Source organism: Podarcis liolepis (genome assembly GCF_965112155.1).
Source record: "Podarcis liolepis genome assembly, chromosome: 6".
Classification (NCBI taxonomy): domain Eukaryota; kingdom Metazoa; phylum Chordata; class Lepidosauria; order Squamata; family Lacertidae; genus Podarcis; species Podarcis liolepis.
The window spans coordinates 82676445-82703719 of NC_139559.1; the positions used below are offsets into that span (position 1 = coordinate 82676445).

Consider the following 27275-nt stretch of genomic DNA (forward strand, 5'->3'; position numbering starts at 1 on the left):
CAGATATGTGAGTGTTCCTGAAGAATTTCAACTGTGTGGTTTGAGCAAACCATATTCTGCCCAGTTCAGATAAAATTATGGCGTGAGCATGCAAGGGAAGGATGGCAGCGCAGGGTATGATGATAGCTCATATATTGCCAAACCTTTTTTGAGCATTATGTCTGAACTAGTTTACTTCCCGTGGCAGAATAGAAATGGTGCAGGCACAAGCCATTTAGTAATTCCAAGCTTGGCATTAATAAGACTGGACTTGCCAAAGCTCAGTAGGCTATTTTGATATGACTTTAACATGTGTAACTGTGAAGAAATTGAACTGTCCGAATGCTGTCTTTTTATTATTCTGTTCCTCTGAGTTCACATACATCTTCTTCTGTCTCAATGTGCTGCTTCATAGAAGGGGAAGAAGACCTTGTCTACAAAAATTGTCAGAGATCATTACATCTCATTGATTGCCTCTCATATTCTTGTTTCCTCTTTGGCTTTCCCTAACCATTTTCCTTGTGTCTTGCCTTCTTAAGAGCTTTCAAACATGCGGTCTTCCTTTTAATCATGTGCCATTTTAGATGATTGTCATTTTATTATTCCAATGTCTTTCTCTAGCCAGTTGCTCCAATGCATTGAGCGTGTCTCAGAATTTCTCCCCTTGCAGATTTTTCTGGAGGAGTTGTCCAAGAGATAAGAAAGTAGTATTTGCACGTTGAAATTAGAAAGAACGCAACAATTATTGAGGCTTCAGTGGAGCTGTGCCCCCCCTCATGAAAGGGGAAATATAAATGGCAATACTGTGTGAGGGAGTACCTATTCTCTTTATTTCTGAAAGTGGGACAAGTTGGGAGTGAATGGTACTTCTTAAATCATGGTTTTCATTGAGCTGGCCACACAACCTGAGAGTGGTTTGGTTAGTAGCTACAGCCTCAAAGGGCCATTTCTAAAAACAGAGAGTTTTAATGTATGACTTATAATACAAAACAAAAGTGGAAAACTTTAATTATTTTGAACAGGTATGGTACTTAAGATGTGGCAAAAATGAGTCCCTTTTTTCTGGGATGTTCCCCTCACCACAGTGTAAGTGCTAGTATATTCAGCAAATTTTGTTTTTAATGACCACAACAAAAATATATTTTTAACAGCTTTTATGAAAGACATGCTCAATAATACATTATTCAATTATTATACAAGCATATATCAACAGAAAGACTGTAGCTCAGCAGTTGAGCATCTATTTGGACACAGAACACCCCAAGTTTAATTTTTGGCATCTTCCAATAGGACTGGAAAAGACTTTCTGTCCTGGAAAACCACTGTAGTCTGTGTAGTCAATGCAAAATTAGATGGACCCAATGTTCTTACTTGGTATAGGGCATCTTCCTATGTTCGTGTTACTCGAAGTTTGTCAAAGTACTGGCTTTCTGTATGTCATGTCACAGTGGCTTTTAAAATAGCATGGCATGATATTTTTGGATAGGCTTACTCACCATCAGTCTGGCTAGGGTGATACTTCAAAAGAATTTTGAGATAATATTTTTTTTTCATAGGAGCCCTGAATTTTCTTGGGATTGTTATTTTCAGCAGCATCTAATGGTACTTTCCTCTCCTTTCCTCTCTATTACCCATTTGGGGTAATATAGAGACCAGTTTGATATATTCCGATATAAGTTGTTTCAAAATACATGCAATTATTTTAATGGAGTAGGCAATTTAAACAAATGATTCCTTGCATAAGTTCCCCCAAATGGTTGCATTCCTGAGGAACGTGTCTACAGAGGCTGTTAGTGCTGTTCATTTTAAATAGCTGGCATATAAACTGAGCACTGTATAATCTAATTATAGCCACACACAAAAATTGTTCAAAAACTGACACTTAGTTTCATATTAAATCCTATTTTTTTTTGTTCGGAATAGCAAAAATTTAGACATGTTGGCAGGAGGAATGGAGATTCCTGCAAATTACTAGGTACGCGTGGGTGTCCCCGTTCTGTTTCTGTTATTGTTCCCATGGACTGATTGTGCCTCATCTTCCAGCTCAACTTGGAAAATTTATCATATTAATTTCAGAACCAGCCCATGTGCAGTTTGCCGCAGTTTTCAGTTCATGTCCTCTCTCCCCACCCTCCTTTTTACAGGCTACTGATATGCACAAGCACATATCAGGGTTAGTGCTCAAATCACAGAAGCAAAACGACGCTGACCACATGAATATTTCTCTTTGTGTGGGGTTTTCATGTCTGTGTTTGTGTGCAATGGCAGTCTCAGAGGGGGAAAGGAAAATCTGGCAAACAGCAGTAAAGTTCAGTGGTCTGAAATGGCAAAAGTTATAGATTTTGTTTATTTATTTGGATAGCATTTTGATAACTGATCTATGCTGCTCCACAACCAAGATCAAGCAATTTAGCCCTCCACATTCTGGAGAGAAATTCAGAGGAATAAAAATCCCTAAAGATGACAACAAATTACATCTCAGGGGAAAAAAAGATGTTGGTTTTTAAAGGTGCCCTTTAACTCTAAGTAGAGGACAGAAAATACAAGGCAGGGGGTTTGAGGTGTTGTTGTTTTTGCAACAATACCATCCGAACAGATATTGATACCAATATAAGAGAGATAAATATAATGAGGCTGAGAAAAATAAGAATAGACTTCTGAAAATTCAGGCGGCCATTACATTTTTGGGTTGGTTACTTCCATTTTCCGTTGAGTGTCCCTTTCTATGCATTTGTTATCCAACGCCAGCAGGGTAGCCTTTAAATTAGAGGGTTGAATTCTTGAATATCTGCCTATGTTCCAAAGCAATCCTAAACATGGAATGGGTTCTCTAGCAAGCCAGGATAGAAGAGGGGCAGGCAGGGATTTTGGTTTTTAGTTGCACCATCTCCCAGTCATATCAGGACTACAGTGGTACCTCGGTTTACATACGTTTCAGGTTACATACGCTTCAGGTTACAGACTCCGCTAACTCAGAAATAGTACCTCAGGTTAAGAACTTTGCTTCAGGATGAGAACAGAAATTGTGTTCCGGTGATGCGGCAGCAGCGGGAGGCCCCATTAGCTAAAGTGGTGCTTCAGGTTAAGAACAGTTTCAGGTTAAGTACGGACCTCTGAAACGAATTAAGTACTTAACCCGAGGTACCACTGTATATTGAGGGAAATGGCTTTGGATGCTGGATCTCTGCCCTGCCTGTATAGCAACCCAGTTTTGAGACCTTATGGTGGCAAGCACCACTGGCTTTTGCATGCAGACCACCACACTTTCTGCAGCATCTTATCCCCATTCTACATTGCGGATCAGGGTCTGCAAATCCTCTTTCAGTGATGAAAATTGATGAAAGTGTCCTGTGTTAATCTAAAAGGGCAGCAGTTCATTTCTTTGGGGTGAGTGTTCATGAGCAATAAGTTCTTTCATCAGGTTTATGAAGCAGACATGAAAATGATGGATACATACATAAGAACACCCGGCGTGGGAGGCAGGTTTATTTCAGAAGGGGAAATAAGAAAATGATTGTTTCATACAGTTAATTCAGTTGAAGGAAGCAGGTTTCAGTGAGAAGGCATCAGTGAGTCAGTCCATAGATGAAGGTGGCTCCTTTGCAGCTTAATTCCCAGGACATCTCAGGACATAAAATATAATTGCTTTTGGGCGGTATTCAGCTAAAGCTTATTCAGACTGATTGAAATAAATGAACCCAACTCAGTCATGTTCCTTAATATCAATGGGGTCTACTCTAAATAAAACTTGGTTGAATACCACACTGTATTATTATTACAGCATTAAGTATATATATTACAGTGGTACCTCAGGTTACATACACTTCAGGTTACATACGCTTCAGGTTACAGACTCCGCTAACCCAGAAATAGTGCTTCAGGTTAAGAACTTTGCTTCAGGATGAGAACAGAAATCGTGTTCCAGAGGTGCGGTGGCAACAGGAGGCCCCATTAGCTAAAGTGGTGCTTCAGGTTAAGAACAGTTTCAGGTTAAGTACGGATCTCTGGAACGAATTAAGTACTTAACCTGAGGTACCACTGTATCATATTATTAATAGCATAAAAATACACATATTTTTCTAAGTGCAATATTTATTATACTTATCTTTATTAGTTGTTCACTACAGAAGCACCCTGACTTAAGTCAAAAGACAGAGTAATTAAAAAATGCAATAAAACCATTATAATGAGCGATAAACAGCAAAAACATCATCCGCAGAAAACGTTTTCTCAATAAGTAGCAAGAACGTTTATCACAATCTGTCAAATGTATGAGAGAAGAGATACGTTTTTTTACCTGGCTTTGCTACATGAAGTAAATGCTCATGCAAGATGTAATTCCAGTAAAATCAGCCGCTGGCTTAAATGAGGCCCATATTATAAATGTTGCTCGTTACAGTGGTACCTTGGTTTACAACCATAATCCGTTCCGGAGGTCCGTTTGCAAACCAAAACAGGTTGTAACCCAAGGCTCACTTTCACCAATGGGGTCTCAAAAAAAAAATTGTTCATAATCCCATAAAAATGTGTTGTCATCCCAAAAAAAGGTTGCAAACCGGGACACGCACTTCTGGGTTTGGTGTGTTTGTAATCCAAAACATATGCAAACCAAGACGTATGCAAACCAAGGTACCACTGTATTGTTACATGTTGTGTTAAGTCTTACACAATTGTTTGCCCAAACAGAGGAAGTCCTCTGAATTTGGAGGGGCTTTTCTCATTCAGAATTCTTCTGCCCCATTGGAAAAAAAGCTCTTATATTGGGGGAAGAGGTTTTCTTCTGGGAGAGAGGCACATTTGAATCCAACCCATAATTTTATCTTTGATATATGTTCTGGAACATTCCTTACTTTTAATAGCGTCACTAACTGTGGGGAGATGCAAAATGCTGTATAACAGTGCTAAACATTTGCAGTCACTGGGAATCTTATTTAGTTAGCCCTTTGAGTTATAATATTTCAGCAGGTGTTGGCCATGCATGTTCATCTTCACAAATGTGAAGATAGAAACTTGCTGAACTTCAAGAAGGACTGCTGAGAGTCTCAGGAAGTTGATTATTTTTGGTGGCCAATGCCATATTTTGCTTTTCTGTGGAATCATAGCGTACACAATAACGGCACACTTTGGGTGTTATGTGCTGGGAACATGATGCACAGAGTTTTGGGCTTGCAAGGGTCCTTCCTCTGGCACCCCACCACAAGGGTGAATTTGGAAATTTTTGCTCCTAGTTTTTTTTTTTTTCATTTCTTTTTATTGAATTTCGCTTAAGTAACCAAAAAGGAAAACAAATCAACAATTACAAAAAAGATAACCAAACATAACATAAAAATAACATCAATTTCCATTACAGTTCTTTATCTTCACACTTGAATCTTTATGTCTTTAAATGCTTAGATCAATCCTCTACACACCTATTGACCTCCATCCCTCCCGATCTCAGGCTTCTTAGTATAAATAATTTCTTTCTCCTGCAGCCGATAATTGTTAATGGTTTACACATCATAAGATCTATGTCAAACCTGCTATAGTTTTTAAGTTTCTATAATTCCCTTCAATGTATGTCATAAATTTATTCCAGTCGCTAATAAACTTTGTATTTTTTTGGTTTCTAATTTTTTGTGTCATTTTTGCTAGTTCAATAAATTCAAATAATTTTATTTGCCAATCTCTAATCACTGGGGTTATTTTTGCTCCTAGTTTAGATTAATGTCAGCTTGTTGTGTGGTCCTAACCAAAAAGCTAGTTCATCTTAACTGTGCGTTGTTTGGAGTAAGCAAACACCAAACCATGGAGTTACAAGGGTGCCTTGTTTCGAAAACATGGTTAACATTAACCATTGTTTAGGGTTCAGCCAACATGCTATTAGGAATTGGAAGCGAAACCTTTTGATCTCCTCATGAGCACTTTAGAGTTGGGAGAGGGGGAGAGCATGCAAGCCCAAATCTTGGTATAGCTAATTCTCATCACACTAAACTATGGTTTCGCATGTTGTCTAAACCTGGCCGTTGTCTTGACTATATGTATTAAATATCACAAGTTTAACTTTCTAATGCCTTATTCTTTTTTCTGATGCCTTGTTTCTTCTACCAATAAATGCTCCCCATCCTCAGTTGCAGTTCTTTTCCTGTATTTATGCTTCGTATCACCCCTTCTCATATTTAACCTCTTTCCTTTCTCAGACAAGACATTATAGCATCTGTCCTGCATGCTATTTCACAACCGTTTTTTAAAAAGTATTGTTACAGCTAGCTAATTATCTTGTCTGCCTTTCCTCTCCCGCTCCCTCCCCCTCTCCCCCTTAATACCATTTTTGTTGTGCAATTACACCGTTATCTAAACGAAAATGGATTTTATATTTGGATGCCTGGTAGCAAGGAATTAATTTGGGGATGTTCCAGTCAGAACAACACTTCCAGCAAGATAGATTGGTAAGTTTAAGGCTGTATTTACAAGAACAGTGATATTTTTTGAGCTAAGATACAATAATGCACTTTTCTTAAAGAGTACACATATTGGTGTAAACAGGAACTGTGCTTCTGCAAGATGGATAGTTAGTTAGAAATTGTTATGCTGGGGAAAATTGGTCAGGAACATGAACCATTGGAAATTTGAATCCAGAAACCCCCACGATTCATCACAAACATGTATTTGGCACAAGCAAATCACCTTAGATCAGCTGTTTTAGAATTAAACTAAGCTCTCCCAGGTTTTGTCATTTGAAGCAATAACAACAGGTTTTTTAAGGTATGTTTTTAATGGTTCACTGTAGTTTGAAATGGATGGTGAAGCCTTTGGAGAGTTTACTTCTTTGGGTTATTTCATTAATGAGTAAGTATTATTGATTCATCTATAAAAAAATATTGCATGATAACTGCTGGATGCTTTTTCCCCCAAGTCCTCTTCAACAATACACTGGAAGTGCAATTAATCTTTCTTATTCCACTTCGATTATTTGAAAAAAGGAGAGACAATCCAATTTTTAGACTATTATTATTCTGCACATTGAATATTTATTAAAATTGAAGTTCAGCAACATCTGGAGGTCCAAAGGTGCCTGATAACTGGACTAGAACTTGTCAGTTAGTTCCTTGGCTGTAGGTTTCTAGTTTTTGTTACAATGTGAATTAAAACATTTATAGGACATAAGGGGTGCGATTGTGTGTGGGGGGGGAGTAGTTTTCTTTCCTATGGCTTATCTGAGCCTGACATTGGAGATGTATTCATTTTGTTACTGTAATTTAACAGGTCGCTTATCTTTTGGGTGAACAGAAGCTTACCTTTATGGGGATTACAGGTAATGTATGGCTTAAGTTTTGTACAGCTCATTCAGATGTTGCTTAGTAATATTATCCCAGGATGTGTGTGTCAGGAATCATGAGTACTTAAAGGAAACAACATAGAATGCTATTCAGTTAGCAAACCAAGGGATGTGTAGGAAAGTTACATTCAGAAAGCCAGGCCTAATCTAAATTTCTTATGATGATTGAGATTACAATGGTTCTTACTTCTGAGTAGACAGGCGAAGGATCCCTCTGTGAAGCTGATGTTCACAGATCCCTATGCACAGTCAGAGCATTTCCAGTGCAAGGATAAAGGTTGACAATTTTATTTCTAATCGAAGTCCTTTGCACCATGCACCATCCTGGTCAAAACATGTAGCATGCAGCCCTCTCGAACTCAACCAAAGTTCTGGCCATGTTTTTCTGTCCACCTAAGCTGGGCATGAAGTTGCAGCTGAAAAGCTGCTAGCCTCAAAGAAAGTGTCTTGTATAGATCAGGTTTTGAAATGGACTGCTGCTTTCCCCCCCTGAGGAATGTACCTGCCTATCCAGTACACAAAAAGGAATATGAACTGTGCAACAGCCATTGGAGCAGTAGTATAGATGGCAAGACACTTGTTTATAGTTGGGCTGTGTAAATTGCTGTCAATTTTCAGTGTTCCATTTAAGAGATACATTTTCACTTAGCTCTGAAAGCTTGTAATAAACTGGACACTGTGATGTTGTTTTTTAAAAAAAGAAAATAATTTCTTTCTTTCTTTTTGAATATAGGCGGTTGGGCAGAATATTATCATCTCAGTAGTTAGGGGTTTTCTCAGTCTTGCTAATCATGAGCCTAATCTACTATTATTATTTTCCTACGCACCTTTGAAATGGTTGGGAGCTGGGCAGCAATACAATGGCCTTCAGTTGAAAGGACAATTCCTTTGGGGATTTTTAGGTGGAAACCATCATCTGCAATGTTTAATATGGCTTACGCTGTATTGTGCAATAATGGTGTTCCACCCCCATGCTCCGTCATTGCCTGGTGATGGTGGGGGCATGAAACACAAAATTAATGCAGTCACAGGTATTAGATATTGGATATTACAGAGGGAGAGATGGGAATTAGATATTGGATTGATCTTCCTGATGACACTCTCTCCCTCCTGCCCAGGAGACCCTGTCTGTTTCATGTGTGCGTGCACGTGTACATACACATTTTGATTTTTGTGTATGTGTTATGGGTGTGGAAATGTGTAATCATGCAACACAACATCATTTTAGACAGGAGTTAAGAACAAAAATAATTGCTTTTTTTGATCTGCCTTTTCTTGTTTATTAAATTTGCATGTTTTGGAGTTGCTGCTTTGCAATATTTTCCCATTAAAATTACTTCTACCTTGTAATTTTTAAAAATAAATTGTTAGTCATTCCTGGATACAGGCAATCATTTCCTAATCAATTAGGCTTGTGTGGTTTCTGAAATCAGAATTTTGTTTACCTGTTGTTTCCAAACGTTTGGAAAAAAATTGATTGCTAAGGCTGAATAATGCAGGGTTTTTTTATTGTTTTCCTTCACCATTTAGTATAAGTTTATTGTTGTTCTAGTCTTTCATTCTCTTGTTTCTCATCATTTCGTACATATGGGATTTAGATCTTCCTGCTCAACAGCAGTTCATATAACCCATATACCTCTGGGAGTCTTTGCAAGCAAGTTAAGGCTGAACAGTTCAGTCCAGATGTCTATCATTACTTTTATTTAGCTTTTAAATAGTGAGATGAACACATTTTTAACAGTTAGGTATGCACCATTAATTTAACACAACACAATCAATTAGGTAAGGTAACACGTCCTAGTGATATCTGTGAGACTAGGAGTGGCGGGCAGGGAACCTTACATTTGGCTCAGGTCTAATGAATGTAGGATATTTATTCATCATAAAATCTGGTGGGGGTTCTGTTGACCTCTTCACCAACCCACCCATGTTGAAATTATATATGGGGGTGAGTTGCCAGGTTGCATAAGCTAGCCTGCCCCCTACTGGTGATGCACAAACCAGCCACACCCCTGCTGTGGTCTAAACCACTGAGCCTCTTGAGCTTGCCGATCAGAAGGTCAGCGGTTCAGATCCCTGCGACAGGGTGATCCCATTGCTCTGTCCCAGCTCCTGCCAACCTAGCAGTTCAAAAGCATGCCAGTGCAGGTAGATAAATATGTACCGCTGCGGCGGGAAGGCAAATGGCATTTCCGTGTGTTCTGGTTTCCATCACGGTGTCCCGTTGCACCACAAGTGGTTTAGTCCTGCTGGCCACATGACCCGGAAAGCTGTCTGTGGACAAACGTCGGCTCCCTCTGCCTGAAAGCGAGATGAGCGCCACAACTCCATAGTTGCCTTTGACTGGACTTAACCGTCCAGGGATCCTTTCCCTTTCCCTTATCTTTGTGTGCATTCTTAGATACATAGCTAGAGCTCTCCCACACAAGGAAGAGTATCTTATTTGTGTCAGGATCCCCTAACAAGTGGACCAGCTTTATCCATGCACAGTCCTGGGCTGCCTGTGCTTACCTAAGCCTAGAACTGTTCCTTCTTCACCTCTTTCCCATTATTAGCAGCTTCCTATGCCAGGTTCACAGAAGATAGGTGCCCTTTTCTCAGGCAGCAGAGCAATAACCGTGCCACTCTGAGCTCTGGCCATCCAAAGCAGTGGAACTGGAGCCCATTTTCCACCCATGAAATTTGAAAGTCAAGGAGATTAGAATTCTCTGTCCTGAAGATGAAACATTTCTTAGTGCCAAATCACTGGGTGCTGGCAGCATATGATTCACTTCAACCAGCACTGATTTGGTGGCATCTGAACGTTTTTCGGATGCTGCTGTTATTTTTATACGTTTTATCCTAATCTCTGTGCTGAATCTGATTATGCAATTGTTCAGGATGTTAGGTTTTCATTAGTAAGGGACATTTGTTTAAAATTAGAAATTCTCATGCTAATCTTATTCAAGATTCCAGACTTGGTGAGGATATGTTTCTACAATTGCCAGTCCACAGAATATCCTGTGTTTATTGAGTGCATGCTGTTATTTTAGGCCACTGAGTTCTTTTTCTAACTGTTTTGAAGTTAGTAGATAGGTAGCCGTGTTGGTCTGCCATAGTCAAAATAAAAAAATTCCTTCCAGTAGCACCTTTGTGTATCTGAAGAAGTGTGCATGCACACGAAAGCTCATACCAAGAACTAACTTAGTTGGTCTTTAAGGTGCTACTGGAAGGAATTTTTTTGTTTTGAAGTTAGTTTGAGACGACTGAGGCAAATTCATCTGAAAAACATTGTGTTTTGAGAAGATGAAAAGAACCTTCACGAGTCTTGAGTGTGAGGGCTTAAACTTGTTTCTGATATGTTTTTAAGTTTTAAACTGGCCACAACTTTATTTTTAAGTGCAATTCTAGAAAAGCTGTCAATGACTTAAGCAACAGATACTGGATTTTTGAAGCCTCCTGAAACTAATGATGCAAGGAATAGTTTCTTGTAGTCATGTTTTTCCCATAGGGCTTAGTGGTGCGTCGCACCAGGGCACCGGCCTCTCAGGGGCACCCCAGCTAATGGGGGAGCTGCGCAGCTTTGCCGGCGGCCTCCCCTTTCCCTGCATGCCTGCCAGCTGCGCCCCGCCAACTATAAGGCTGGCGGGAATTTAGCTTCCCTCCCAAGCCTTTGCGGGGATCGCTCTCCTCCCGAGGAGGCATGGGAGGGGTGCAACTTCACTCCTAAGCCTCTGCAGGGATTGCTTTCCCCCAGCGGCATGGGGGAGAATTGTGCTTCCCCCGGATGGCTGGCAGTGCGCAGCTACAGCCACGACAACACTATCTGTGGTAATTTGGGGGTGCTAGGTAGATATTTGCACCCCGGCACCACATCTGCTAAAGACAGCCCTGACAGGCCCAGCTCAAGAGATCAAAAGCTTTATTGAAAGCTTGCAGGATAGCTACTTCTCCCACAAATCAGCTAGTTTTGGTTTACCCAATGTACACTTATTGAACGTTTGCCTAATCCTCAGGTATTATTGCACAATATTTAACATGTGTCTCACTTCTTCAGGTGTCGGTGGCTTTGATAAGTCTATTGGAAACAACGCTCCTGAGCTATCTCAGCTATAAAGTAAGTATTCATGGCTACATTCTTCCATATCTATAGTAACCTGGGGTTTTCCAGATCACCTTAGATCCCAACCCCCATTATCCTCAGCCAACATATCTGCAGGTCGGGGTGATGATGGGCATTGTGTAGCACTAACCATACCATTAGACGGAATGAGGTAGTTGCACTTGGCGATAGATGCTAGGGGAAAGCAGGGGCAGCCCCTCTTCTTTCTGAGCCCCACCCCCAATTATTGGCATCTGTTGGAGATCAGAGTTATGTATGTCTGCCACAGGTCCTACACTAGTCAATCAGATGTACTCAGAAAGGGTGAGGTGCCATCTTGTTTCTTGCTTCAGGCAACAAAATGTGTTAGGCTGGCCGTGAAAGTAAGCCACTTTCCTATGGGACAGTTCTGTTTCTGTCCGTTAAAACAAATGGGTTTGCAGACAGGTTTTATTAGTTGCGTTTAAAGCAGGGGTCAGCAAACTTGTTCAGCAGGGGGCCGGTCCACTGTCCCTCAGACCTTGTGGGGGGCAGGACTATATTTTTTTTTGGGGGGGGTGAACAAATTCCTATGCCCCACAAATAACCCAGAGATGCATTTTAAATAAAAGGACACATTCTACTCATGTAAAAACACGCTGATTCCTGGACCGTCCGCAGGCCAGATTTAGAAGGCGATTGGGCCAGATCCAGCCCCTGGGCCTTAGTTTGCCTACCCATGGTTTAAAGGTTGTTAAAAGCAGTGTTGTTTCAAAGGTTCCAGCTCCTTGTGGATTTTTAAAATTGGAGTGCTTGGGGGGTGTCCCTTAAAATTGAGAGAAAGCTTATGTGTGTTGTGGAACTTTAGCCAATGCCCCCAGTGTTATGGTTAGAGAGTTCCATTCCTAACTTCCTAATAGTAATTACCCATTCCTGAGTAACCAGCTGGAAATTGCTAATGTGCTTCTAAATAAAGATAATGAATTTATGTTTGTTTAAATTTGTAGCATGAAAGAAAAAATAGGAGAGTTTCTTTGTATTTGTTTTAAAAAACGAGGTCCATTGCAAATATTGATGAGCCTGCCTAGTATTAGACACAATCTGGTAGTTTTCCCAGTTAACACCCCCCCCCCAATGTGGAGTGCATCTGCATAATTTTGTAGTACAGTGGTGCCCCGCAAGACGAATGCCTCGCAAGACAGAAAACTCGCTAGACGAAAGAGTTTTCCGTTTTGGAGGTGCTTTGCAAAACGAATCTCCTATGGGCTTGCTTCGCAAGAGGACAATGTCTTGCGAGTTCCTGCTGGTTTTTCCCCCCTCCCCCCTTTTTCTAAGCCGCTAAGCCGCTTATCAGCTGATCCGATCAGCAGATAAGCCGCTAAAAGCCTCTAAAAGCCTCTAATAGCGCTAATCCGCTAAGCCGCTAATGGGCTTGCTTCGCAAGACGAAAAAAACCGCTAGATGAAGAGAATCACAGAACGGATTCTTTTCGTCTTGCGAGGCACCACTGTATGTCACTCGCTGCGTGCATCACTCTGGGTCACTGCATACCCCGCGTTGTCACTGTGCAAAATATTAACGATTGATAGTGCTGTGTTTATGTTTTTGCCTTCGTTTTTACAAGGGAAACCTATGGGAGCAAGTTGTGCGGATGCCTTTCCTGTTGGAAATTATTAATGCTATCCCTTTCATAATTACAGTAAGTCTCATCAATTTAACACACAATCTGGGTTGAGTGTGAAGTTATTTTAAAGCAGTACAAATTCTAGAATTCAGGCTGAATGCGCGATCCTGTAATTATTTCCCTTAAAGCTACAAGCTTCAATTAGTTGAATCAACTCACATTTTGATTGATTAATTGGTAGGCCTAATTTGAGTTGGTTGAAGCAAATTTCAATTAGTGGGGGGAAATAATTTATTTTTGAGGCTATTTTCAATCTGATATAATTTTCCTCTTCTTTCTTCATTATTAAACATTTGGGTTCCCCCACCTCACAGCAACTTGTGCTTATTACATTGTTAATTTGGTTTGTAAGTTTATAGCCTACTTTTGTTTTTTTGAAATGTAAGAATTGTTCAGCACCTAGGGTCAAAGGGGGATTATAAATATTGGGCAGAATTCACCTCAGCAGCCCTGTCAGCAGAAGCTTCGTGCAAAGACTTCTGCTTGCACAACAATGCTTTTCCCTCTGCACCTGCCTAAATTGGTTTGGGGGAAGGGGCTGCAGAAACCTCAAAATGGCAGGAGGGGAGAAGAGAGGGAAGGTATCATTCCATCTGGCAAAGTGAGATTCTTCTTCAGGTGGGATGTTTGTAATAGTGCAACATCGAAGCCCACCCTATATTTCTCACATCTGTTATTATCTATAAAAAAACCCATACAGTGGATGCCTGGGTTGCAAACGTGATCCGTGCGGGAGGCTTGTTCGCAACCCCCAGCATTCACAAACCACAGCCCGCATGTCTGCGCATGCGTGGGTCGCGATTCAGCGCTTCTGTGCATATGCAAGCACCGAAACCCGGAAGTAACCGTTCCGGTAGCTTCTGGGTTCGGCTCGATGCGCAACACGAAATCGCACAACCCGAAGCATCTATAACCTGAAGTATGAGTGTACTTATACAGTGGTACCTCAGGTTAAGTACTTAATTCATTCCGGGGGGTCTGTACTTAACCTGAAACTGTTCTTAACCTGAAGCACCACTTTAGCTAATGGGGCCTCCTGCTGCTGCCGTGCCGCCGGAGCTCGATTTCTGTTCTTATCCTGAAGCAAAGTTCTTAACCTGAAGCACTATTTCTAGGTTAGCGGAGTGTGTAGCCTGAAGCGTATGTAACCTGACGTGTATGTGACCCGAGGTACCACTGTATTGAAGTTTTGTTACTATGTTCTTAAATCAGTTTAATTGATTAAAGCAGAAGTTTTCAACCTTTTGGTGTCCACAGCTCCCTTGACCAACGACATTCTTTCTGCAGCACCGCTGTGGGGCTAAGGAGCCCAGTTATGGCACCCCTTGCCTACGCAGCTGGAAGCCCCTCACCCCTTTTCCAACAACCTCGCTTGTGGAGTGTTCCCTCAGCCTCCTCTCCTCTCCCTTCTCCTTGGGAGTCCTCCGGACAGCTGCTGCTGCCCCTGGTCTCTGAGCTGCCCTTCCCGCCCCCAAAAGAGGTGTCTCCTCACACTGCCCCACAGAGGCCTGGGAAGCACTCCCTGGCCAGCCCCAAAGGTGCCATTACCTGGGGAGCTTGTAGCAACAAACAGTCACGCAAGCCTTCGGGAAGCAAAGACCCAAGAGGCCAACAGATGCAGGAGGGAAGGAAAGAGTTTGTCTTAAAAAGTGCAGCAATTTGGGCAGGGGCGGGGGTGTCCTTAAAAAAGCTTAAAAAAAAATTATGGTGTCCTGGTTTTTACTATTTCAAATATGGCAACCTTAAGAGAGGGACAGAGGCCAGTGTTGCCCGCGGCAACCCTGACCATCATTCAAGGCACCCCAGGGTGCCACAGCACACTGGTTGAAAACCACTCACATAAAGGGAAGTTATTTAAATGGTATAAATAAGTTATTTAAACAGCAGCATTTCCATATGGGCTGCATGGATCTCAGTTCACAAATGGTTATAAAGCGTTTGTGCACACATCTAGTTTGGCCCAAAAGCTTCCTGGTAAATGTACTTAGTAGGATTCCATCTTTTACCCCCGCAAGGGTGAAAAGAGAGTAGAACAAATATCTCAAAAGTTATCTCTGCTCAGGTAAATTCTTACTTGTGACATTGCAATAAGGTTTGAAATTAGATCTTTTAAAATGAAACTACCGTTTCTGTACATTCAGTGCAGTTTTACTGGCAAAGTTAGCTGAATACATTTAATGTCTTTCTGCATTCTCCTTCAGATTTTCTGCCCTGCATTAAGAAACTTATTTATCCCAGTGTTTTTAAATTGCTGGCTTGCCAAACATGCGTTGGAGAATATGATTGTAAGTATAACAAAGGACTTATTTAAGAAAAATGACAACAAAACTCTGTACTTTTATCTGTGCAAATCACAAACCTAGATAAGTAGTCTGCTTAAGCCGCAACACCAGTGGCGTAGCGTGGGGGGTGCAGGGGGGGCCAGCCGCACCGGGCGCAACATCTGGGGGGGCGCTCGCACTCGCAGCTCTCTGCCCCTACCTGGCTCACTCACTCTCTCTCACTGCAGTGCTGGCTGTGCGAATCTGATCCGAGCCGCCGGGTCGCTGCCCACTGTGGAGGGGGGGGTGCCAGGCGTGCGGTGCGGAGAGAGAGCGAGGGACTATCTGGGGGAGGGACAGTGCAGAGGCCGCCCAGCGCAGCACTGAGCGCGGGAGAGACCAGCCCAGGCAGCAGCAAGAAGAAGCTGGCAGCGGCGGCAGGTTAGGGGTTAGGGGGCGCAAATTACTTGCCTTGCCCCGGGTGCTGACAACCCACGCTATGCCAGTGCACAACACCTAAATTCCAGCCTGTGAAGTGCCACTGAAAATGGATGGGAGTAATTTGGATTAAATCCAAATACATCAGGTTAATTGGTTTTTGAATTTCCATTCAAATGCTGAAGTAGTTTTATTGTTGGAATTTGCAGCCTTCTGTTTTACCTCCCTGTGGTTTACTTAGATTCACTTCTCAGGAAAACAAGTGCCTTGCCTATGTTTATTATAAAACTATTGGTCCAGCATTAATCCCTTTGCCTCGTTGGCTATTTTTTTTCTGGCTCCAAACTGTTGGAGCTGATGGCAAATACCAATTATACTTGGCTCCTAATCCATGCTTAGCACTCCTTCTTGTTGGCTGCCAGTCCAAAAACACAATCCTTTATGTGTATACTCAGAAGTAAGTCCTGTTGAGTTCGGTGAATATGTGCAGGATTGGAGCCGAAGTTGTTATTTCAAAAGAGTTTTAATCTGATTATTTGATTCTTTTAATTTAGACTGGTTGGTTTTACTGTAATTTATTGTATCAGTTTGTATTTTAGAGTGATTGTTCTATTGATTGGGAGCTTTATTTTTAAAAAGGGTATGCTGGTTTTTGCTGTATTTCTTTGTAGCTATTTTGAATGCCTCAGTAGAAAGGCAAATAAGATTTCATGTATAAATAAAATGTGAACCTTTGCAGTACTGCAGAGCTTCAAAACATGGAATCCAGATTGTATATATGCATATGAAATACTGACAAAAGTTAGATTAATTGTGGCATATTTAATATTTAATATAAAAAGCATTTCTGAACATTATGCATCTCTTTTCTTTTCATCTAGAATGATCTCCATAGAGCCATCCAACGGACACAGTCTGCAATGTTTAACCAAGTTCTGATTTTAATATCTACGTTGCTGTGTCTTATCTTTACATGGTAAGTAGTATGTGGTGATGTTACTAGTAGTAATGTAATTCCGTTCTTACACTGTTTCAAGAAAAAAGTTTTAATTACATTTTTTTATAGGCATGTATTTTGTGGTAGCAAAGGTTTAGGGAAGGAGGGTGTTTATAGGTTTGGTTGCAGTAGGAAAGAAAATGTCAGCCCTGCAGCTTATATAAGGAAATTCCTCTAATCATCGAATAAGCAGGACTCACTGTTTTGCAAATGACGCTTGTTATGTTCCAGAGAGATCCAGTTCAGAGGAGTCACGCATAGGACAGCACCCATTAAGACCCTTGAAAAGGGGAAAGCTATTTGTCATACACCCTCAGCGTAGGAGTGGAGCTAAATGTTATAAACAACCTTGGCTGGAGCAGGCAGGAAGCATTTCGGAAGATCATTATATCTATAATTTGATGGTTTGAAGCTTCTTCCTACCAAACATCTGGAATCCCAAATGTGAAACTTGAAAAGCAAAATGAAAGACTTAGCTGTTGCATTCTGTATACACTTTGCACCGTACTGTTTTGCCTTTCTTTTTTAAAAAATAATAATATTTATTAAGTTTTCCAATTTAACAATCCAATGAACCCATTAAAACATTCAAAATTATAATACAATCATAAAAGCCAAATAATCATGCCAAATTATATTTTTGGGGGGTGACTTCCCATGCTCTGAAGTTTGGGGAGTGATGATCTAATATTTATACTGCATTTCTTAATTACTCAGATAGTCCTGATAAACATCCCCGATGTTACTGTTTTGCATTTCTACTTATTTTATTTTATTTTATTGAAAATATGTGTTTAGTTCTGTTACAAGCTTTTCCACAGTACCAATAGAACAGTAGCCTGACCCATCTGCACTATAGATTTAAAGCATTATCATACCACTTTAAACGGCTGCCCCCAAAGAATCACGGAAACAGTAGCTGAAGGGTGCTGAAAGTTGTTAGGAGATCCCTATTTCCTTGACAGAATGAGAGTTCACAGAGCTTGCTGTGGAGAGGGATTAACTATTCTGATACTGTAGCTCTGTACGGAGAATAGAGATCCCCCCTACCCACTCTTAGTTCCTTTAACAAGCTATACTTCCCAGGATTCTTTGGGGAAAGCCATGACTGTTTAAAGTGGTATCATAGTGCTTTAAATGTATAGTGCAGATGGGGTCTTGGTGTGGCATTAATTGCTGTGTGAAACACAGCTTTAAGTATTCTTCGGTGATATCCTTTGATATTCACTGGGATCTGATTCCTTTGATATTCGCTGGGATCCGATTCTCTTTCTAACATTACACAAGCAGTTGATAGAATATGAAGCAGATCTCCCCGCTAGTGCCTGGCTGGTTGTGGGAAACAAAAGCATTTGAGAGCAAGCCATGGTCTGTGACTGACAAGGAGAAGAGAGCTGTTTAGAACGGAACTATTTAGAGAGGAACATGACGTTCAGGTGCAGCCTGCATTTTGTAGCCAACACAAAAAGATGGAGAAAATGGCAAGTTGAAGCACAGCAATTATTGCTGCTTTCAGCATCTGGAAGCTGATTATGCACCAAATTATTCTGTCCCTGTTATGACCCTTCCAGACAGGGGAAAAGAAAGAGACTAAACAGCAACAAGGGGGGAAAACACATCCTATAACACAATTGCTTGCTAAGGAAACGAATCCGTCTGCAACAGCCTGCAATATTAATTGAAATCATATTCGGTTGGCCTTAAAACAACCCTCAGCAGAACTGCCATTGGTTTATGTTGCTGTTCCTTTGGATTTTCCAAAAGTTAGGTTTGTATTTTTAGATAAAGGTAAAGGTAAAGGGATGGACGCGGGTGGCGCTGTGGGTTAAACCACAGAGCCTAGGACTTGGTGATCAGAAGGTCAGCGGTTCGAATCCCCACAATGGGGTGAGCTCCCGTTGTTCGGTCCCTGCTCCTGCCAACCTAGCAGTTTGAAAGCACATCAAAGTGCAAATAGATAAATAGGTACCGCTACTGTGGTCTTCTTTTGAGTCCTGTAGATTCATTTGCTATGGGTCCAGGGTGAAGCAGCCTCTGAACATCACTAAATGTATACAGGATGTTAAGGCCTATTTGAACTCTCTCCCACCCGGTCTTGAGTTCTCAAAGAAACACTTTCAATAGCTTTTTTGCCCTAAGCTGTACTCCTGATCCTATTTACCTGGGAGTAAGCCCCTTTTAATGAGGGTTAAAGAGGAGAGCGCAAAATATGGTCTGAAGCTCAACATAAAAAAAAACGAAGATCATGGCCACTGGTCCCATCACCTCCTGGCAAATAGAATGGGAAGAAATGGAGGCAGTGAGAGATTTTACTTTCTTGGGCTCCATGATCACTGCAGATGCTGACAGCAGTCACGAAATTAAAAGATGCCTGCTCCTTGGGAGAAAGGCGATGGCAAACCTACACAGCATCTTAAAAAGCAGAGACATCACCTTGCCAACAAAGTTCCGTATAGTTAAAGCCATGGTTTTCCCAGTAGTGATGTATGGAAGTGAGAGCTGGACCATAAAGAAGGCTGATCGCTGAAGAATTGATGCTTTTGAATTATGGTGCTGGGGGAGACTCTTGAGAGTCCCATGGACTGCAAGAAGATCAAATCTATCCATTCTTAAGGAAATCAGCCCTGAGTGCTCACTGGAAGGACAGATCCTGAAGCTGAGACTCCAATACTTAGTCTACCTCATGAGAAGAGAAGACTCCCTGGAAAAGACCCTGATGTTGGGAAAGATGGAGGGCACAAGGAGAAGGGGACAACAGAGGATGAGATGGTTGGACAGTGTTCTCGAAGCTACCAGCATGAGTTTGACTAAACTGTGGGAGGCAGTGGAGGACAGGAGTGCCTGGCGTGCTCTGGTCCATGGGGTCACGAAGAGTCGGACATGACTAAATGACTAAACAATAACAACAAGCCCCAGGAAATTCAGCAAACTTTCTTCTGAGTTGACATGGCTAAAATCATGCTGTTAGTGTTCAGAATTTCTTAGAGGAACTGTGATATCCTTACTGTACGTAATTCTGTAGGGGCGTGTGTTTTTTTCAATTTGGGCTACCTGGGAAGCAATAGCCTGATCTTATAGATGGATTTGAGTTTGAACAGCACAAACCAGTAAGCAGTTCATAAACCAACAGCTATACCCCTTTCCCTGCAGTTGCTTCCAGGAACTTGTGCTAACTGGAATTGTGTGGAGGTCATGTTTTAGTGAACTAGCTTCTCCACACCATCTCCTCCTCTCTGCTGCTGCTTTCACAGATACACTTACAAGTATGGTGAGAGATGGAGGAGAGAAATAGCCTCTCTCTCCCATTGGGCTAGTGGAAGAACAATTTGGGATCAAAGTGGTTGTCTGCAATAGCCTGGTGTAAAGTCTGGAAAGTTAGATGAAAACCAAGATGATCAAGGGTCTGGAAACCAAGCTTTATGAGGTGCACTTGAAGGAGCTGGGCATGTTTAGCCTGGAAAAGAGGAGATAGAAAATAGAAATGATAGCCATCTTCTAATATCTGAAGGGCTGTCACATGGAAGAGGGAACAAGCTTCTTTTCTTCTGTTCTGGAGGGTAGGGCTCAAACAAATGTCTTTAAGTTACAAGAAAGGGGATTCTGAATAAACATACAGAAAAACTTTCTGACAGTAAGAGCTGTTTGACTGTGGAACGGTCTCCCTTGGGGGGTTGCCGACTCTCCTTCCTTGGAGGTTATTAAGCAGAGGTTGGGTGGCCATCTGCAATGGATGCTTTAGTTAAGATTCCTGCATGTCAGGGGGTTGGACTAGATGACCCTTGGGTCCCTTCCAACTCTACCGTTCTATGATTCTATGTACAGTATGCTGCCTTTTGCTCCTTGGAAGAAAGGTGCTATACAAGTGCAGTAAATCTGCGTGTAAGACAACATTTGGGGCTGATGCTTCATTCCCACATATTAGTTGAGGACTCTTGGTAATCATTCTGTAAATTTGAGAGCTGTCTTTCACACACGAAGCTTTGAGAAGGGTAGCAAGGTTTGTTCAACCATAGTTTCTGGTGTCAGCCAAACTGAGAAAACTGTGGTTTAATCCCTGCTTGAGGTAAAGGTAAAGGGACCCCTGACCATTAGGTCCAGTCGTGACCGACTCTGGGTAGGATATCATAATTAATGTCTGAACTACAACACTGTCTTAAACAGGGCATTTGTTGGAGACGGGTAGAATAAGATGTGCACAAAATTGCACTTCATGCAATTGCAATCTTCCTCCAACAAACTCAAGGGGCATTCAGTCGAACGTCTTGAGAGACAAACGTTTTGGCTCCCGAACGCTGCAAACCCGGAAGTGATTGTTCCAGTTTGTGAACGTTTTTCTGAAGCCAAACATCCGTCACGGCTTCCGCGGCTTCCAATTGGCTGCAGGAGCTTCCTGCAGCCAATTGGAAGCCGCGCCTTGGTTCCCGAACATTTTGGAAGTCAAACGGACTTCTGGAACGGATTCTGTTTGACTTTCGAGGTATGACTGTATATGTCAGGGTCCCTTCCAACTCTATGATTCTGTGATTCTAGGATGTAATCCTGAAAATAAGGCAAACAGTATATTTAACAATTTTAATGCTGTGAGCATTTTAACAAGCTTCAGATTGAAGGAAGCATTCCACACCCACACAGAAGTGGGGGCATGTCTATGCTTGCAGAGTGCAAGCTGTGTTTGTTACTGTGCTTCTATAAATAGGGCATCTTCCATCAACTCCTCTTGACAGTCGTAGTAAATGACCCCCTTTTCCTAGCGTTACCATTGTTGCGTTGTGTTGGCAAAACTGCAGAAAAGTAAAGAGGAATTGTATTCTTTTCCCATGAATCACCAGCCAGGCAGTCAGCTACGCTGCAGTTTCAGAACAGTCTTGGGCAGGAGTAAAAGACAGAGTCCTATTGATGCTTCTCATTTCCTCCTAAAGCAAGCAGGGCAGACCATCAGAAATACATCCTTTGGTTTGGAACAGGAATATACGTGAAGTGAAAAGAATGAGGAAAATAAATGTAGGAGGATACCAGACTTCAAGCTTTGATTTCTACTCTCCCTTTTCCATGGTGCATAGCAAGCACTCTGAAATAAAAATAGTACCTTGGGTACAGTTCTGTTCTTTAATGACATCCTGGCCAGATTCTATTCTATAGCTTCAAAACGATCAGTGTTCCTAAATACAGATAAAAGTTTATAGCACGGCATTGTTCTCGCTCTGCCAGTGCAAGTTTGCATTATGAAATGGTGTCAGCAATCAGGATCCGTCCACTGGTCTTGTGCTATAATATAGACATCTAGATCTGCATATACACCTTAAGGTTCCATTGCGATGGTTTTTCAATTTTAATTGATAACTTGAGTGGCAAGGATGCTGCTTCCCTATGGCTGTGCCTTATGCTTTTCAAGTAATGCATAAAGTGTGGAGATCATGTGGAAAGTTGGCACCAGAACTCCAAATCAGGATAGTGAATTTTCCCATATCATCAGCTCCTCCCATATGCACAGCCTGAGAGTTATTTGGGGCTCACAGCTGTCCATGGAGGCTCAGGTTAATTCTGGGTCCAGGGCAGCTGTCTATCAGCTCTATCTGGTACACCACCTGAGACCCTACCTGCCTGCACATTGTCTAGCCAGGATGGTACATGCCCTGGTTATCTCCCACTTGGACTGCTGCAACACACTCTGTGTGGGGCTACCTTTGAAGGTGACTCAGAAAGTACAACTAATCCAGAATGTGGCAGCTAGACATATAATACCTGTCCTGAAAGACCTACATTGGCTCCTAGTATGTTTCCGAGCACAATTCAAAGTGTTGGTGCTGACCTTTAAAGCTCTAAACGGCCTTGGCCCTGTAGACCTGAGAGAGCGTCTCCACCTCCATCATCCAGCCCAGACACTAAGATCCACCTCCAAGGGATCTTAGTGGAATACCCTCCTATCAGATGTCAAGGAAATAAACAACTTCCTGACTTTTAGAAGACATCTGAAAGCAGCCCTGTATAGGGGGGAAAGGTAAAAAAGGTAAATTTTAAAAGGGTGAAAGGCAGCGAGTGGCACTGTGGTCTAAATCACTGAGCCTCTTCAGTTTGCCGATAGGAATCCCTGTGATGGGATGAGCTCCCATTGCTCTGTCTCAGCTCCTGCCAACCAAGCAGTTTGAAAGCACGCCAGTGCAAGTAGATAAATAGGTACCGCTATGGCAGGAAGGTAAACGGTGTTTTGTTATGTCAGAAGTGGTTTAGTCATGCTGCCACATGACCCAGAAAGCTGTCTGTGGACAAACGCTGTCTTACTCAGCCTGAAAGTGAGATGAACACCACACCCCATAGTCGCCTTTGACTGGATTTAACTTTCCAGGGGTCCTTTCCCTTTTACAGGGAAGTTTTTAATGATTGATGCTTTATTATTCTTTTGTATATGCACCCAGAGTGGATGGGGCAACCCAGTCAGATAGGCGGGGTATAAATAAGTTGTTGTTGTTACATTCACAGGTGCTTTAAAAAGATCTGGATATTCAAAAACCTAATAATATAAATATAATTTTTCTTCATATTGTATGTTGCTAACGTTGATATTGTATGCAACCATAAGGAAACAGCATTTGGGGTAGAATATGAATCTGCCCTTAGAAGCCTATGCTTGCCTACTTTAAAAGAAAACTGTTGAAAACACAAAAACATTTGAAATAAGGTATTAATTTGCTGTTTATTTTTATTGTAAAGAAAACAGGGGATGGAGGACGTGGGGAAGTCTGGTTGATTATGAAAATTGATGTGAAAAAGTGAACTTCTTTTTTCTTTCCATAATTTCTTTTCTTTTCTGTAAAATCGCTTTTGTTGTGCTATTGATGATGTATTTTTTACCCTGGAAAAAAGCAATTAAAAAAAAAACTATTATAAAAGAAAACTGTTGTGCATATATACTATATTTTTTGCTCTATAAGACTCACTTTTCCCCTCCTAAAAAGTAAGGGGAAATGTGTGTGCGTCTTATGGAGCGAATGCAGGCTGCGCAGCTATCGCTGAAGCCAGAACAGCAAGAGGGATTGCTGCTTTCACTGCGCAGCGATCCCTCTTGCTGTTCTGGCTTCTGAGATTAAGAAATTTTTTCCCTTGTTTTCATCCTCCAAAAACTAGGTGTGTCTTGTGGTCTGGTGCGTCTTATAGAGTGAAAAATACGGTAGCTACATCATCTAGGTGGTGCAAGGGTTCAAGTCAGTTAGAGAGCAGGAGTCACCAGTGGTTGTGGCATCAAAGCCTAGAGACGGCTGCCGCTGACGATAAATCAGTCAGCCAGCTAAGGTCTCAGTCATGTCGTGCAATTAATTCAGTCATAACAGGCAGAGTATTTTCTTTTAAATGTGTGTGTTTGTGTGCGTGGCCTGATGCACACAAACAAGCTGTGTGACTAACAGCTATTCCGCTCATATTGCAAAACATAATTATGTTTTGGTCGAGAGTTTTGCAAAGTGATCATTAGCTTAGCTTGTTTGCTCTGGAAATAATACTGCTTGTTGTCTCTTGTTGCTATCATCATCCCTACTCGCTTACTTACTAACTTACTTACTTATTATGATAACTTAATATACTGCCATTCAACAACAACAACAACAATGTACTCAGGGCAATTTGAGTACTCCCTTGTAGCCTGTTTTTTTCATAGTTAAATTGTGAGAGGAATAAAGGAAAGCCTCGGGTTTTTAAACGGCGGACGGTAATCTAATCTAATTTTTGTGACGATGTCCAGTGATCGCTCTGATTCTGGAAAGAAATAAGCCTTCTTCAGGCCTTCTGGTGAGGGGATAAGTAAACATTCAATGGTTGGTATGCTAGCTCTGTCTTTAGTGTTGCCATTTCTGTGGAAAATGGCAGTTCTAAAATGCATGGAGACCCTCTATCAGTGCAGAAGTCTCCCCACTTCCGAAGCTCACCCTCCTCACTCACCCTAGTAAGTTAGCACTTAAATCAGTATGCCTAAAATTGGCTGTAAAAACCAGTCTCTGCATGATTCTGACTGATCTCCTGTGGTTTGAAGGCTTTCCGCTTGTTGGGGCTGCCATTTTGAGTAGCCGGTTGCTGTGAGGCAGTTGCGCGTCATGGTTGCAAGCATGGCAGGAATGGTCAAACCAAATACACATTTGTTGGTTGGGACAGACCACAACTTTTATTTGGTTATACAGTTGGAAAGCCAGTCCACATTCTGTTTCAACCCTTGCCATTGGTATAGCATTTCCGCCAATTGGTTGGGAAGAACACAAAACAGCTGTGGGAATTGTCCAGTGTTAGATCCCAACGTGGTACAGACCAGGCAATTAAAAATCTGGCTATAATTGGCAACTACAGTGCATTTTAATGTGTAGCCATGGCCTCAGAGGTCAACAATATGTCATTTTGTGGAGTTTAGTAGTCTTTGTTTTACGTTTGCATTGCAGTTCCTCACTAACAGACGCAAGACCAAGAGAACTAGGACTTTGATCCTAACACCACTTTGCTGGGTTTAAGCTCGTCTGATCAGTAGGACTTACTTCTGAATAGGCGTGTTTAGAATTGTACTCAATTATGAACTGAGTTGCAAAGAGCTAGAACTTTTCTCTTTCTGACTACTTTTTGAAGGGCAATGAGGTTGTTGCGCTGGTGGTCCTTCCCAGCTACATTTAAAATCTTGGATTTCGCTATCGATTTTTAGGGACAGTTCTCGCCTTCCTTCCTTGGGGAGATTATAAATAGCTTCGCAGTTTAAATTAGAAAATGAGCTCTCTGAAGGATGTAGTGCTTCTCTCTGCCCTTTGCAGAAAATATCTACCATTTTCCTCTTTTCCTTCCTTCCATCAGGGGAGAAAAATGGAGCACAGAGCAATGGATGGAAAGAGAAAAAACGCCCCACTTTCCACTCTCCCCCTCACACCTTCTGTACTTCTTCACTTAGATGGGGGAGATTGAAATGAACCCCCATCTAAGTGGTCACTGACCACTTAGCTGACATGGTCACAAGGCCATGCCGCCCAACCGCATGCTTCACAGGACAGATTATGATATATATAGAAAACCAAAGATACATAACATAGTAACAAACAAAGAAGAGATTTGGGCAGCTGGGAGAAGGTGGGGATTTTCAGCCTCCACAAATCCTCTATAAGGAGGTTATGCATTGCGCTCGGACCCCCAGGCATCTCCCACCTCCTGGTGTGAGCAGGGCTATGCCCTGTTCCACTCCGGTTGGTCGTGTTGCAATCACTTGGTCCCTAAAGCCAATGGCTTGACTTGGGGGTGACTGCAAAACATTATTTAATCCCTGCGCGATGTTTCCTGGACCTCTTTGCCTTCATGCAGCGGATCACCCCCCACCCCCCTTTATCTGGTGCGTTGGCCTTGCTATGGTGGCTGTTGGTCGCCTGTTTTGCAGTGGGGGCCTGGTAGGATTTTTTTCTGTCTGGCAAATTGGCAGAGCCATTCGGTTTTTGCCTACTGCGTCACAATCGCCACAACTTTGTCAGGTTGGGCGCTTATGCATTGGATCAGCAATGTGTGGGGAGGGGAGGTGCGGCCATCACCTGCCCCTCTAAGCTCAAGGGTATTCCGTTAAAGGAATCAGGGGTTGGCCTAGGTCTTGTGCGAAACCCTGTGGTAGGGGCTAGGGCCATACCAGGACCCCAAGGGGGCACCGGGGGTGAAGTCGAGTTGGTTCACATCGGCGGGGCTCCCTCTGGCGGTGCTTCACCCTTTTATCAGATTCCTTGCGATGCGGGTGGGAATCTGATATAGTTTGAATGATTCCAATGCCTAAGCCAATACCACTCACATTCTGTATTCAATAAAGTTATGGCCTAAATTTTGCCAAGTAACTTAAACTAAAATCCCATGTCACTGTGTATTCATATTTTGGGGGTGGTTGGGGGTCTTGAAGCGCAACTGCCCCATAGGAGCAAGATCTACTGAGAAGAGTTGCTGTGCTCATTAGGCCTGGCTCCCCAGAATAGGCCCTGCAGCTTCTAATAAAGAGTTAACTTCACATACTCAGTGTGATTTATTGCTGGCTGGCTCCCTGACACCTGCTCCTATTCAAATAAGCTCTCATCTGCACCTGTGCTGTTATCCGCATATGTGCAGCCACTGTTTTGAACATACATAGCTTAACTGCAGTGTGTGTTTTGATATCCAATGGAACCTGCATCAGACAGAAGGATTTCTCAAGAAACTACAGAATGTGTATGGATAGTGTCTAATGGCATGTGCACTCGGCTTCAAACACCGGTGATGGGCGCACACTGGAGCTGGAGTAAACACTAATGTGTACATGACCTTTGCACCAGAACGAAGAGCTGACCAATCCTATAGCAACAAACAGATGCTACAGCTGCACACCAAGTCCACAAATCCAGATAACAGTAGCTTGTGACCATCTCCTCTGAAAAACTATCAAGTTTTCCACAAATAAGTTACTCGGTTGCTTTCATCAGGACTAATTTTAGCTGGATCATATTCAATCACTGCCCTAACAATCTAAACAAAAGCCAAGGGCTGGATTAACAGCCTCTCCATTGAAGCTGTGCCTG

General features: G+C 42.1%; 1 protein-coding gene across 8 annotated transcripts in view; it reads left to right on the forward strand.

The window, feature by feature from the left end:
* The window catches only part of KCNT2 (potassium sodium-activated channel subfamily T member 2), a 214778-nt gene that overhangs the window by 86250 nt on the left and 101253 nt on the right, over positions 1-27275 (forward strand). For 4 of the 8 annotated variants that reach the window (XM_083506736.1, XM_083506735.1, XM_083506738.1 and 1 more), the window contains exons 4-9: positions 6351-6407; positions 7225-7273; positions 11334-11393; positions 12982-13056; positions 15243-15326; positions 16622-16716. In XM_083506736.1, coding sequence (XP_083362862.1) covers positions 6351-6407; positions 7225-7273; positions 11334-11393; positions 12982-13056; positions 15243-15326; positions 16622-16716 — 420 coding nt within the window. The remainder of the gene's footprint in view (positions 1-6350; positions 6408-7224; positions 7274-11333; positions 11394-12981; positions 13057-15242; positions 15327-16621; positions 16717-27275) is intronic. The other 4 variants (XM_083506739.1, XM_083506742.1, XM_083506737.1 and 1 more) reach the window with 1 other exon arrangement.